General features: G+C 41.0%; 1 protein-coding gene across 1 annotated transcript in view; it reads left to right on the forward strand.

Annotated features, from left to right (window-relative positions):
* Positions 1-351: 351 nt before the first annotated feature.
* RNF217 (ring finger protein 217) overlaps positions 352-15607 on the forward strand; it is a 36648-nt gene continuing 21392 nt past the window's right edge. Inside the window, exons 1-2 of the mRNA XM_006778439.2 lie at positions 352-591; positions 14243-14407. Coding sequence (XP_006778502.1) covers positions 352-591; positions 14243-14407 — 405 coding nt within the window. The remainder of the gene's footprint in view (positions 592-14242; positions 14408-15607) is intronic.

Genomic DNA, 15607 nt, shown 5'->3' on the forward strand with positions numbered 1-15607 from the left:
TTCTCAACCTTCCTAATGCCGCGACCCTATAATACCGTTCCTCATGTCGTGGTGACCCCATAAAATTACTTCATAACTGTCATTTTGCTACTGTTATGAATCAATGTAAATATCTGATATGCAGGATGTATTTTCATTGTTCGCGACCCACAGGTTGAGAGCTCCTGGACACACTACAGATCATTTTGGTACTGCTCAATGTAGATACCAATGTGCTTAGCATTTACCATGTTAGGAACCATGAAAAATAACAGGTGATTCTTTTCTATAATCATTAAAAAATACTATGTGAAGAAAAAGAAGAGAGATGCAATAACCGATGACTTTGTCTTCTCTCCCATCTTCTCTCCCATGCAGGTACAGCTTGGCCAAGTAGAAATCAAATGCCCTATCACAGAATGCTTTGAATTCCTGGAGGAAACAACGGTTGTCTATAACCTAACGCATGAAGACTCCATAAAATATAAATACTTCTTGGAACTTGGCCGTATTGATGCCAGCACCAAACCATGCCCTCAATGCAAGCACTTTACAACCTTCAAGAAAAAAGGACATATTCCCACCCCTTCCAGATCAGAAAGCAAATACAAAGTAAGCATGTTCACCAGAGTTGTGGGTTAGATGTCACATGATGGGAGCAGCCTAAGTAGGCCAACTTGTGGTGGGCATTAAGTGGGCTTCCTTCCCTAACCGAACTCTAAGGTGATTCTGAAAATGTGTGGTTGGGGAGGCGGATAATCAGAGAGCACTCTTGAGGATGTAATGAAGGTTCTCCTCTGACTTTAACCATGTTTTACATTCATCTAGAAGCATAATTGAAAGGCTAACCTTGAAAGAAATTGTCCTTACTATTACTAAATATTAAATATTAAGACTTTTTAAATTTACTATAAGCTTGAGTTGTTCATAAACCCAATATGAATCCCGTCTGGCTCTGTCGGTAGTAAGTGAAAATAGTATAAAATGCTGTTCAATCATTTATTCAGCAAATACAAAATGTCAGTATTCGCTAGGCAGTGTGTTAAGTTTGGGGGATACAGAGGCAAATGAGACATACTCCTTGCTTCAAAAAATGCCTAATGTTGATGAGAGACATGCGCTCTACAATAACACTCCCATTTGACCAAACAACACAACCAGACAAACAAACATGAAACCCGTGCACTTGTGCTTTGAGCACATGATGGGGGGCTGTGGGTTAGGACGTTAGGAGAGGCTTCGTAGAGAAGACACTCTCCAGGCAGATACACAGATAAAAATGGCGGAGAGCATTTCAGAGCAAGAAATGAGTCAGTGTTCAGGCCCAGGGGCTGAGGCTGACGCGTGTGGAAAACGAGAGCTGGTGGAGCTGGTGGAGAGAGTGTGGGAGGCAGCTGGTCAGGTGTTTAAGAGCAGATTCTGTTGAGTCTTTTACACTGTGCTCAGGAGTGCGACTAGTTCTGTAGACCTTACGGGAAGATCATTCTGGCAGTGTTAATAGAGGCTGTCACAGGAGGGCAGACTGAAGGCAGAGAAGTCTAAGGCAGCAATTCTGGGAGCGAGTCAGTAGTTCACAGCCTTGACTGCACCTGGAGCGCTTTTAGACACCAGGGCCCCAGGCCCACCCCAGAACAGTTGTCTGGCAGATTTTTGAGCCTCACGAGGTAACTCTGAGATGCAGCAGCACTGGGAACTTGGCAGGAAAGGAAGTGGAAAAGTGATGAGGCTGCGGCAGTAGTTTTCATCCTTGTCATTACAGCAGAATGGCAGGATGAAGTGGTCTCAAAGGCTGTTTGCAGTCATCTCCACTGAAGGTAAGTTTTCACCCGTGTTCCGTGGCTTGGAAGAAATAGATGCTGCATTATTCATTCTGTAGCTCTGAGGGGACCATGGCTTAGCTGGTAGTTTCCTCCATACCATTGTAGTGATGAGCTACATTAGGTTAGTGAAAACCTCTTAAAGGCCCACTGGTTTTTGAAACTGCTAGACCCTCATAGTTATTTTTATTTTATTTTCTAACTAGAGGCCTGTTCCACGAAATTCATGCAAGGGACTTGGGAGTCCCCTCCCCATACCCCCTGACTGCTGCAGTGACTGTCTCTGCCTCGGCCCCCACCACCACGGCTTTGTCCGGAAGGACATCCGGTCTAATTAGCATATTATGCTTTTATTATAGATCAGTGATGGCGAACCTATGACATGCTTGTCAGAGGTGACACGCAAACTCATTTTTTTGGTTGATTTTTCTTTGTTAAATGGCATTTAAATATATAAAATAAATATCAAAAATATAAGTCTTTGTTTTACTATGGTTGCAAATATCAAAAAATTTCTATATGTGACACGGCACCAGAGTTAAGTTAGGGTTTTTCAAAATGCTGACACACCGAGCTCAAAAGGTTCACCATCACTGTTACAGATTTTGTGCAAATTTGTCTCTTTAAGGCATAACTGTAAGGAAGAAAAAAACTTTCATTTTTTCTTCCCTTAAAAAGTGCATTTGAGGTTACAAAATAATATAACTTAAATAATACCCTCACAGTGATTTTGAATGCTGACTTAGCAATAGAATACTTTTATTTGATTGTATATATTCTTAGGTTATTTTTATTCCAATTCTATGTTATTCCAATTTCTGATGCTGTCAGAAATTACTTGTTTTAGAAGGACTTATTATTTCATAATGTAGGATATTTAATTTTTTCTAAATTACATTTAGAATTATATATTATACAAATTATATAATATGCATCTATGTAATTTATATATTTATAATTTATATATTTACAAATATATATATATAAACTCAGACTATACTATTTTAGAATTTGTATCAATTAAAATATCTATACACTAGAGGTCCGGTGCACGACATTTGTGCACCCGGGGGTTGGGGGGCGTCCCTCAGCCCCAACTGCACCCTTTCACAGTCTGGGAGCCATCGGGGAATGTCCGACTGATGGCCTAGGCTCGCTCCCTGCAGGCCAGCAGTCAGATATCCTTAGTGCTGCTGCAGAGGCGAGACAGGCTCCCATCACTGCCACTGAGCTTGCCAGCCATCAGCCTGGCTTCTGGCTGAGCAGTGCTCCCCCTATGGGAGTGTACTGACCACCAGGGGGCAGCTCCTGCACTGAGCATCTGCCCCCTGGTGGTCAGTACACCTCATAGCCACCAGTCATTCCACTGTTCAGCCTATTTGCATATTACCCTTTTATAGGATAATTGAGTCAAAGTGGAAACAATTTAAAAACATATTGCTTTATGGAGTGGGTAAAAGGCGATATAGTTTAAGATGCAATTATAGCAATAGTGAAATGTTACAGGTTTCATTTCATCCCAAATCACCAAATTATCTTACAATGAGCATAATTTATCACAATGCACAGTATTTCATATAGAAAATATTAAAATTATAGGACCCTATATTTGTATAATTCTGAATGAACCAAGGGCACTCTGATAACATTTCCCAATATCCGGCTTCCTCCAGTGTCTGTCAGTGCAGTAGTTGTCAGTAAGAAGAGAAGCAGGGGGCAATGGATCAAAGTCTCAGATCTAATAAACTTGGCTTTCTACTTTTGGTGGGCAAAAAAGGAAATTTATGGAGAGGGGGAATTCAATACAAAATAAATGTTACTGCCCAGCTAGTGTGGCTTAGTGGTTGAGTGTGGACCTATCAGTTCGATTCCCGGTCAGGGCACATACCTGGGTTGTGGGCTCAATCCCCAATGTGAGGTATGCAGGATGCACCAATCAATGACTCTTTCTCATCATTGATGTTTCTATCTCTCTCTCCCTCTGCCTTCCTTTCTGAAATCAATAAAAATATATATTTAAAAAAATACACACAAATAAATGTTACTGATTATGCAGCAGTTAAAATCCACAGAAATGGATGAGGAATGAAAATCTCAATATAAAATTAAACTATTAAGCAACTTTCAAGAAAGATAAAGCTACAGAGAACTGGAGGATCCTTATGGCTGTTACTCTTTTTTTACTTTTATAGAAGATCTATAACAGAAAATGTAAATGATCCCTCTGTTTTATATTGTACAAAGTTCTAGGACTCATTCAAACAATTCCTGAAGCAATGATTTGAGTGTTTAGTGTAATATTAATGTAGCATTTTTCATCATTAAACCATTGAACTCCAAGGTCTCACATTACTATTAACTGCCTGATTTACATATTTATACCTGTCTGGATGTTATGAGTAGGGACATGGATACTCCAGCAAACCAACTGAGACTAGAATGTTCCTTCTTTGTGGTGAACCAAGGAATAATTTTTAGGTTTGTTGAATTTTTTAAAATTGCATTCCCCAAAAAATAGAACCCACTTCCAAGTTTATCATAACTTTAAGAGCAGTGAATTCAAGTATTTGAATGCAATAAATTGAGTCATAAGACAACAAATAAAAAAGGTTGCTATGACTGTGTGACATATCTGAGCAATTTAAAATCTCTTTGTTGTTTACAGCCTACAGCAGGTTTTGTATTTATTGATAAAACCTTTGTAATGTATATTTCAATATTATTCTTTCTGTGTCATTGAGTTACAATATCTCAATCCAAAATGTCACTCTTTGAGTATTTATTATGGCGTTGGCTGTCAGTTCAGAAGCATTTAACACAGAAGGTTGAAAATTGCTTGAAATTACCAGTTATTTGATAGCAAGAAATACCTTTGATTATATCTCACATGAAATTTGAGATCTCAAGTATCATATTAGGGGATTTCATTTGAATAGTTTGGGGGTGGGGGTGTTTATAAGTACCACTTGTTAATTCTTTTGTACTCAGTAGATGAAAAAGGTGTAAACAGAATATTAGTATATCAATAAGCATTAACAAGAACTCTCTCATGTGCCAGCTTAGGCTTCCAGGCCTTCACACAGCATCTCCCTTCTGGCAAAAGTTTGAATAAATAGAGGTTTTCATTATATTCTGAACTCTGTCTAACTCATACTATATCAAATATAACAAATGCATTCCTGAATTGAGAGATTTACATTGAGGCAGCCTTTTTCATTCATAATATTTGTCTTCGTGTCCCTTCCACTCTTGTCATGAGACCAAAAAGTTTTACCATTCCATTTCTGCAAATTTAATTTAATGTTTTCCAATTAGAAACCTAATTTCTAACCTAAACAGTTCCTGTAATTTATTACCTCAACTCCAACTGGGTATCAGTACAGGGAACAAGTTAGTGATGGGGAAATAAAAAGGTTGAGGTTGCGGCTTTCCTGGCACTTACGCGATGCCTGGAGACAGACACGTCACCAGCACCAGAAGTCATTCCCCATAGCAATTATCATCTGGGGTTTTGTGGTGTAGCTGTGTGGTTATTTACTTAAAGTCTCTTTCCCACTGGTCTCCAGGAGGCCAGGTCCAGGCTTACTTACTGCTGATAACCTGTATCACGTGCTGTGTCAGGTGGAGTATGCTCTCAAAATATATTTGTCAAAGGAACTAATAAATGGGCCAATATATAAATAATAATGTGTGTTATAATGAATGTGGATGGGAAATACTGAGAGAGTAGGAAAAGAAAGGATAGGAGAGATTGGAAAGGCTTCATTAAAGAATAGACACATTAAACTAAGTCTTGAAATTTTGAATGTGCCAAGCGGGAAAAGGTAGGAAGAGCACTAACTTCAAACTAAATTTAAAATCTCACTCTGGCCCTTGCTGGTTTGGCCCAGTGGATAGAGAGTCGGCCCGTGGATTGAAGGGTCCCAGATTCGATTCTGGTCAAGGGCACATACCTGGGTTATGGGCACGATCCCCAGTAGGGGATGTGCAGGAGGCAGCTCATCAGTGATTCTCTCTCATTATTGATGTTTCTCTCTCTCTCCCTCTCCCTTCCTCTCTGAAATCAATAAAAATTAAAAATAAACTCTCACCCTGCTTCATACCATCTCAATAACCTTGAGTACAGTCTGTACATCTTTTAGTGTTAGTTGGGGTGGTAATAGTACCTGTCATAAGGGTTTAGTGAGGATTAAATGATGTCACACATAGAAAGTGCTTAGCACCATCTCTGACATATCCTAAGTGCTCTCAACACTCGCTAGAGATTATTATGCTTGTTCTCATTTTTTGGCAAGGACAGCAGAATGAGCAACTCTGGGTTATTGGGAAGGGGATAGAAGAGTCAAAAAGAACCGAGGTGGAATAAAAGATCGGGTTACCGATGGATGGTGGAAGTAAAGGAGGGATGAAACTGACTCTATCTTGAGGAAAACCAGTGGTTTTAGTGGGTGGAAAACTAATTCAGTTTAAAATGTGTTGATAATGTTAAGTTTGAAGACCCTTTGGGGCATTAAAGAGATTTCCAGGAAACATGGATCTTAAGCCCAGTAGTGATCTAATGGAAAGCGTTCATAATTGGGAGGAGGGATGGTCACTGAATTCACAGAAATGGAAAAAGTATGTTTGGGGAATTAGTGCAAGTTGTAGTTTTTCATGGAAGAGAGAAGATGGAAATCATTGAAAATGATTAAATGTCGTTATTTTACTGAGGTAGGAGCAGTTCTAGGTTTCCTTCTTATTTCCAAGTGTAGATGAAGAAACAGTCCCCGTTTTCACATTGATTTGGAGTGCATTGAAGGGCAGACATACCGTAAATCGGCACAGGGAACGTGTTAGAGGTAATTCTCTTAACGGTTTCCTTGAAGCGAAACTAATAGTAATCCCCACTCTTCTGCCCACAGAGATAAAGCAAAACCTCGATAACTCACAAAATGGTATTTGAACTCACCATAAGGGAAAAGAAAAAAACAACAGTAAAACTTGGGAAAACTTCCCTGTGTTCCTACATTGTGTTTAGCATTCCTTTTTCTCGTAATTATAAACCTTCCGGTAGAAATCACATTTTATAAAACCTCACAAATACATTATTTCCTCAAGTGGTATAAGAGCTTTTCTAAGGACTTTAAGACTATAATCAAATGAATGGGCTTGTTATTCCTAATTGGTGTAATTTAAATAACGCTTAAGTGAACAACGGCTGGAATTTGGGTAATCGTCTTCCTGTGTGTCTTGTTGAACCATCTCTGGCCTGTCCTGTACTCTAGAACGTGCCTCTCTGGACCGCTTCTCCAGGCTCCTTAACATCTCGATTTCTATTTGCGTTCGGCCAGGGGTTGTCATTGGCAAAAGATAGGATGGAAAGAGAGAAGAGTGGATGCATTACTTCCTCACTCCCTTCCTGAGTCAGGGCACAGCTCTCGCAGTAGCTGTATCCCTACATGGCGGTAGCTTCCCTGTAGGTGTTCTCTCATCCGTGTTTCTTATTCTCACTGGGCTCCAGAAACTTCTTTACTCCCTTGGTTCTTTAGCCCTCGCAGTGGCAATTGCTGTCCACGATTTCTGCTTCTGGGGGACCTGTCAATCCTTTGTTGTTTTTTTCAAATCCCAGCTGCACCTCTTTATAGTTGAATTTCTGATAAATAACTTGCATGTATAATTAGGTAAATGAAAGAGTGAATAGTGCTTAAGCTTCTTTCTTGTAGAGATGACTTGAGATTATTTTTCTACATGTAAATGTGTAAAGCTTTCCCATGACAGTGTAGTTAGCATGCTGCTTTGCTCTTTGGCTTTTCTCCGACACCAGCACTTGAGTAAATTGACAGTGTTTATGAATTGAGCGTTAGATTGTGCATCAGCCCTGCAAGATCAGTTTTGTTTGTGACACGCACTGTTTTCTCCTGGAATTAATGCCTCATTGATGTCAGGGTCCGATAGAGAACAAGTGTTTTTTAAGTGATTGTTGCTAGCATAGATTTGTAAGGAGAGAAGGATGACGTTGTCTGGCCCAGTTTAAAGAAGTAAGCTTAAATGAATGGGTGTGTGATATATTTTACCCTTGAAAAAATGTATATCACACAGCTATGATGCAGTACTACTAAATTTTATTAGGATACACTTCACCCTCTAGTTACTAATGACATGCTTCGTTAAAGTTGTTCTCTGTTGCTTTCTTGATGCATAAATTAGCCGTCATATTTTATAGAGTCTTTACTTGTGCTTGAACTTCTAACAACAAAAACAAAATGTTGATGAGAGGTGAAGCCAAATGTTGGGATTCATTTGCTGTTTTTGCCCACCTGTGACAAAAACTACAATAAGTGTAAGAACCAAGGCTTACAACTACCACGCACTGACCTGCAGTGGGACTGAAAACTGTATGTTTCTTTTTTCACTTTATCGCATCATCCCTTGGATCTTCAGCACAAGAGGCAAGTGAAGAACCCTTTCTCTCTGGGGCCTGCTGGGGAGTGGGTAGAGAAGCAAGCCAAGCCTGGTGCTTGTTATCAAGTGGTCTAGAAGGTGTCAGGACTTCTTAAGTTGTTACTGAGCTTTTTAGAACTCGAGACTTGCCTATGATTTACACATTGATCAGTTTTTTTAGGCAGACCCTAGTCTGACAGCCCTAAGTTTTACATGTTTCATATCAGGAGTTTTTTGGACCACAGTGTATCTTGAGAGAGACATCAAGAGCATAGGTGCATTAACGTGAGACTCATTGGACCCGGTTTTTGGACACTTCAGCAAGGCTCAGGGTCCAGCCAGCTGAGGTGACATCTCTACTCGGGCTACACTAGAGCACTTGCTATCTCCCCAATGCACCGTGTGCTCTCGCCTCAGTGGGGGCTCAGGCTGGGCCCTCTTCCTGAAGTGTTACCCCATTGTCACTTGTCCTAGTGACATTCCACTCATATTTCAAGGCCTTACTAACCCTCCGTTCTTCCCTGGAGCATCTATCCCATAGCACCCACTTGTCTTAGCATCTCCTCTAGCAGTTCTTACATGGCTACATACCTCTCTGGGCTTATATCTGTCTGCTTTCAGTACACTCCTTGAGGACATGTATTTTTGTTCTTTTTTATGTGCCTGAAATCAGTACACTCAGTACCTGCTGACTGAAGGTGCTCAATAAATATTTGCTGAATGAGCAAATGAATTGATGAATATGTTTCCTTATTGAGTACTTATCTTCACCTGAAGTTCTAAGGAAGCAAGTTCTTCTTGGGAAACTGAGTTAGCGTATATTTGTAATGCTACATTTACATGTGGGTGTTGTCTAATATTCTGACTTTGATAAGCAGTGATTTTGTGATTTATTTAAAACTAGTGGCCCGGTGCACGAAATTCGTGCCCATTAAGAGGGAATTAATTAGAGGAAATATTTTAATATTGCTATTTGCCCTCTCTCTATAATAGAAGTGTCAGAGATGAAAGAAAGTTAGTAAAATGTATATGAAAATCTCCCCCCGTCAGAGTCTGGGGCATGCTGCAGGACCTGGAATCAAGTCCCCGCCCACCACCCGCACGCGCTTGGAAAACGCAGGAGACCCAGACCTGGCCAGCCCCACCCCCGTCGAGCCCCTCTGGGTCGGGGGGTGCAGCCTCAGGTCCCCGTCAAGCCCCACCAAGGCAGGGGGCACAGCCTGAGATCCCCTGTCAAGTCCCGTGGGGTGGGGGGCTTGGCCTGAGATCCCTCGCCCCGGCTAGGTGCCATGTAGCTTCAGGTCCCTGCTGTCCGGTTGTGATGTTATGGCGTCCGGGCTATTTTGCATATTCCTCTACTATATAGACAGATAATTATGTATGTAGAAATATATAGAATTTAGGCAAAGAAAAACGTAATCTGGGGAGCTCTTCGGTTTTGAACTCTGTTTTAACTTTGTGGGTTATTTCTTTATTTGGCATGATGAACTGTCAAGAAAAAATACCATTTGCTTAGGAAAAGTGCATTGGTTTAACTTGTCTTCTGAGTGTTATTGTAACCTCAGATTTCTGGAAAAACTAAGGGAATTCAAGAGTTAAAAATGTAATATGAAGTTATTTCACCTTTCATGGATTCCGGAACACGTTAATTAAGATTCCTAACTCTGATAATTTTCTTCTTGAAACACTTGCTGCCCTGCCTCTGGTAGAAGGTTTGCACATTAATCATGATGCTCAGCAAAATGTCATGTGGGTAAAATATTTCGTAAACCTCATCTGCTGACCTAAGAGGTAGTGATGACATCTCAGTCACTGGTCATAAATCAGATCTGTTGGTTTTTCTTTGGATTCATTGAATGTTAGCCAATATATAGTACTTGCTGTGGGCAAAGTCATTCACTTTATGCATGATTTGCTGAATACCTTCCATGTGCCAGGAGCTCTGTGCTGTTTAACTTGGGACAGACAGCACGAATGAGATGCAGCCTTCGCCCTCGTGAGCTTGCAGGCTGCTAGGGAGGTGAGACGTGTACTAGTACATGTGCTGTAAGACAGACACTGAATCTGTTGGGCGGTTGGGGGGTTGGGAGCAGAGAAAACATCTTGAAACAAGTAGCATCTGATCTGGATAAGATTTCAGTAGACAGATTGTGTTAATGGGACTTTCTCCGCTTACACAGCGCGGAGATGTGCTCTCTCACTTACTGAGGGTCACTGCAAGGCTCCGCAGGAAGTAGGAAGGGCAGGAGAGCAGTCTCCGCCGCCACGCGGACAGGCCCCGCGGAGAATCAGACACTGCCCTTTCTTGTCCCTTCGTCCCATGGTCTGCACTATGGTCACTAAGCTCGCTTCCATCTTTGCCTCCACAGCAAAGCAAAGGGTATGTGTATCACCATTTCACTCCTCAAACTGAGGAACAAAATAGATCCAGAGACAGAGAAGCATGGAACAGACTGACAAATCTCAGAGGGAAAGGGCTGGAGGAAGAGATTAACCAAAGAATTTACATGCATAACATATGGACACAGACAATAGTCTGGGAGATTTTCTTAAGAGTTATTTTATGTGACGGTGCTAGAGCCCAGTGTGGTGAAGGCGGTGGGGGGAAGGGGATGGGACATCTGTAATACTTGCAATGATAAAAGTAAATTTTAAAAAATAGAGTCTGGCTTGGCTAGTCCCTGTTCATCAGTAAGCTGCCTGCTGCACAAAGTGCATACCCGCCACCTCGAAGGCTGCTTGCCAGCCCCTGGGTACGTGTTTTTGGCTTAGGGTCGCATTCCTTCTGTAAATCCATTGTGTCCAGGGAGTTGGGGTCACAATGGTATGGAGCAGTGCTTCTGAAATGTCAGCGTGTCTCTGAATCATCTGGGGACCTTGTGAAATTGCAGCTCTGATTCAGTAGGTCTCGGTGTGACATGAATTCTTTGTTTCCAACCAGCTCCCGGGCACTGCTCCTCTGACCGCACTCAGAGTAAGGAGGTTAGAGCACTGTGACCCCCCGTGTGACTGTAGTTACTCGGAGGACAGGCTCTGTGGGAGGTCTGTGCTTGTGAGATGGCACTGCATGTGGAGGAATAGGCATCGATAAATGAATGGAGGAAGATGCAGCGTTGATGTCTCTGTGTGGGTTAGGTAAGGCTGGTTCTGAATAGGGGAAAGGTCAGAATGAATAAGGCATCTTCAGACCAAAAAGTCAGTCATCAGAGCATTCGGGTGCAGTCTGAAGAACAAGGCTGTTGGGGTTGGCTGTTCATCCTTTTATCGTTTAATCCAGAGCAAAGCAATAGTTATTTTAATGTTTTCAGAGAGAGACGGGATTCATCTTTACTTGAGAGCTTGATGCAAAACTCCTTTCACAGTTTGCCGCCAAGTCTGTGTTGATAGTGAGGCTTGGCCGCGGGATCTGCAGGAGGACTTGTTGTTCAGGATGAGAAATGGATAGGAGTCCCTCGTAGGGACACCAACTGGCAGATGCCTTATTATTCTGGTGCCTCAGGAGAATCACACATTTCTCATGGTCTTCATTAGAGAGCCACAGAAGTGATTGCTCAGCACTTGGCCCCCAAAATCCTTGAACGTAACGTTCATAGAATTAATCCCAGTTTCAAAGCATCATTACATTCATCCTTCTGTTCATTTCATAAATATAATCTAAGACTGATGGATTAAAACCCAGAGAGTTATTTTATGTGACGGTGCTAGAGCCCAGTTATTGAGAATGATGAATAATGTCAATGAGAAAGGAGCTGAATTAAGTATTTAGACCCTTCTGACAGAATGGCAGCTACGTGAGGAAAAGCAGCATCTTCTGACAGCTTCCTCATTTCATTCATTACATTTGAAAATTACATTCATTGAGGCCCCATGTAATATTTAGGTCTTTTCTTCACAGTTCAGTGACATAGGGGAATGATCACTTTATATTCTTTTATTATCTGGCGCTCACGTGCTTTAACTTTGTCTTCTTACTTTAAATATGACATATTTTCACTTTAATGATCAGTAAAAGGCAAAAAATGGTTATTTTAAGTGACTAATAAAGTCCCTTTAAAAAAAAAAAAGTCAAGGATTATCTTAATTTATGTGAGTAAAATCTTGAAAAAGGTTTTTAAAGTTCACCTTATGTTGGTAATCATGTAAAATTCTGACTTACTGAATAGTTCAGTTACATGACCTTCTTTGCCTTCTATAATTTGGTTTTCAGTCGTCAAAGAAAGGATGCTGTTTAGTATGAGAAAGACTTTTGGTGCAGTGAGAAGAATGCCGGCCTTGGAACCAGGCAGACTTCTTGTTTCAATTTCTTTTTAAAACGTACTTGTGATACTACTATGGGCAAGTTATTTAATCTCTGTGAGCCTTAGTTTCCTCTGTAAACTTGTGGTGTTCATACCTCCTTTGCAGAATTATTTTGTTGATGAAACTAATGCATGTGATGCAGCAGTATAAACATTGCCATGTGACACAGTTTCAATAAATAAACACAAAGATTAAAAAATGTAGACAAAATATTATTTTGTTTTGATATAAATTAAAAGCAAAAGTACTTTTGTTACTTCATATTTGCATGGGAATAGCATTGTCTATTCTTGACATAAGTGAAAACAGCAGTGCTTTGAGTTATGATTATAATTGCCACTTAATTAATGTATATACTGGAATCACTGTTGTCAAAAAAAAAAAAAAAGTAGTTTTCCAAAAAGTAAGTAGTGAGTTTGTATTGTTTACCAAAAGAAATTCTGATTTTCAAAATGTAGTCAGTAAATTCACTCATGTGAAGTAATTAGTATGCAGAAATTCAGAGAAATCGTCAGTAATCAGTATTTTTCACAGTCAGGTATTTTGTTAATTCACTGTAATCTAACAGGTCGGAAAGTCAGCAACTGCCCATGTTGTTATTTTTCTGGTTTTGTTTTTTAAATTAAGTTTGTTTATTGAACAGATATTTCTTTCTTTCTTGTGTGTTAATCCTCACCCGAGTATATTTTTCTATTGATTTTTAGAGAGTGGAAGGAAGGGGGAGAGACAGAGAGAGAGAAACATCGATATGAGAGAGACACATGTATTGGTTGCCTCCCACATGCCTCTTGACCAGGACTAGGGATTGAGACTGCAACCTAGTTATGTGCCCTTGCTTAGAATCAAACCCGGGACCCATCAGTCTGAAGGCTGACACTATCCACGGAGCCACACCAGCTAGGGCATGCCCATGTCCTCTGAGAGTGGCGACCAGAAACATTGTGTAAGAATTAGGTACTCCACTGTCATTCAAAATAAAGGAACTCAGGTAAAGTCTTCCATGCCACATGGAGGACAAATGTTTTCAATGAACAGACACACACACTCTCACATACACTGCCACACAGTGAAAAATACAATGACATCTTTCTGATGATTTCCTAGCTAACAGGGCACAGAACCATCAAGACTGATATATATTTCTAATGGAATCCTTTATATTACTTTTATAATTAGCCTCCCTTAGATTGATAGCAAAAAAAGGAGCTATCCATTATTTCAGGTGGTTGCTTCATTGCAAGTGCTGGTATAGCAAATGCAGTATGTTTGCCAGTGTTTTTTCATTTGATGAAACATCTGGGGCGTTTTGATTTTTATAAAAGTGAATGAAGCCATTGATAAAAAGAGCAATGGAAATGCTTGGAAACTTGGTTCAAGAGAAAGTGAATTTAAAGGCCACCTCCTGAGTGTGTGGATGTGGATCAGGTTGTATTCTGTTTCAATCTGGGAGATTTTCTTAAGACCAAATTGATTTCCAGAATGTCCCAAGTGTTTAATTCTAGTGTAGCCTACACACAGCCGAATCATCCATGCCAAAGCACTGCTTTCCTCCTTTAATAACAGAACAGTCATATTGCGTTGTAGTTTACGTCTTGGAGAGGGGGATATACTTTAAATCTGGATAAATGATAACCGTTTAGCTAATTTCTCCAAGCATCACCATTCTTATCCTTTGGACTCTTTCAGCATTTCTCAATTCATGCTTAACCCTATGTTTCTTTACACAGATCCAGTGCCCCACTTGCCAATTCGTCTGGTGTTTTAAGTGCCACTCTCCTTGGCATGAAGGTGTTAATTGCAAGGAGTACAAAAAAGGAGACAAACTATTGCGTCACTGGGCCAGCGAGATTGAGCACGGCCAGCGGAACGCTCAGAAGTGTCCAAAGTGCAAGGTGAGCTCACCTTTAGGTGGAAAGAACCAACACATGTGCACCTGCATGTCATTGAGTAATATTATTGCAACATTGGTGTGAATTGTAGGTATGACTTTATTATTCCAGCTGAGGAGAAGAAGTATATGTGCTGTTTCATTTAGAAGAGTAACTATATCACATAACTAAATTGCAAATTTTGTATATGAGCAATGTATATGCTTTTAGCATTACATTTCAAAATTTAGAGTGGTTATCTATACTAATAAAAGGGTAATATGCTAATTAGACCAGACATCCTTCCAGACAAAACCACGGTGGCAGAGGCCAAGGCAGAGGTGGTTAGGGGCGATCAGGCTAGCAGGGGAGAGCAGTTAGGGCAGGGGTGGGCAAACTTTTTGACTCGAGGGCCACAATGGGTTCTTAAACTGGACTCAGAAGAAGGAGCTGCAGCTGTGTTTCCTGACGTTGCCATCTTAACACTGCTGCTGGTGAAGGAGCGGAGGAGAGAGCAAGAGAACCCTCCACTCTTTCGGCTCCTCGGGCCGGATAGAACAGCCAAACGGGCCAGATCTGGCCCGCAGGCCGTAGTTTGCCCACGGCTGAGTTAGGGGGAGATCAGTCCGGCAGGGGAGGGCAGTTAAGAGCAGTCAGGCTGGCAGGGGAAGGCAGTTAGGGGCGATCAGGTCCTCAGGCAGAGAGGGTTTGGGGTGATCAGGCAGGCAGGCAAGCAGTTAGGATCCTGCGGTCCCAGATTGCAAGAGGGATGTCCACCGAGGGGGTCCCAGATTGGAGAGGTTGCAGGCTGGGCTGAGGAACCACCTCCCACTCCTGTGCATGAATTTTGTGCACCAGGCAGCTAGTATATAAATAATTGTCTTTAAACTTCCAAATTCTTCTTTTCCACTTACAAATGGAGATCTTTGTACAGGGTAAAGCTAGTATGAAAATGGTATCCACGTATTGTTTCCATTTTGCTACATGTATTATAATAACTTCTCCACTATGCAGGCTCTGAATCCTGCGACCCTTTGCTTGTCTTTCCCTCTGCCACTGCTCATCACTTAAGGGTTACAGTAAACTGATCATTTGCCTCTTGTAAATCTAAGCGCTAAAATCAGGACTTAGCAATTGTATGAATTCCATTTTTCCTCTTTCTCTTGATTATCATGCAAGTAAGCAGGGGTGAGCAGGTATCTGAGCTTTGACCTTGATGTTGAA

Source organism: Myotis davidii, unplaced genomic scaffold (genome assembly GCF_000327345.1).
Source record: "Myotis davidii unplaced genomic scaffold, ASM32734v1 scaffold147, whole genome shotgun sequence".
In the NCBI taxonomy this organism is placed as follows: domain Eukaryota; kingdom Metazoa; phylum Chordata; class Mammalia; order Chiroptera; family Vespertilionidae; genus Myotis; species Myotis davidii.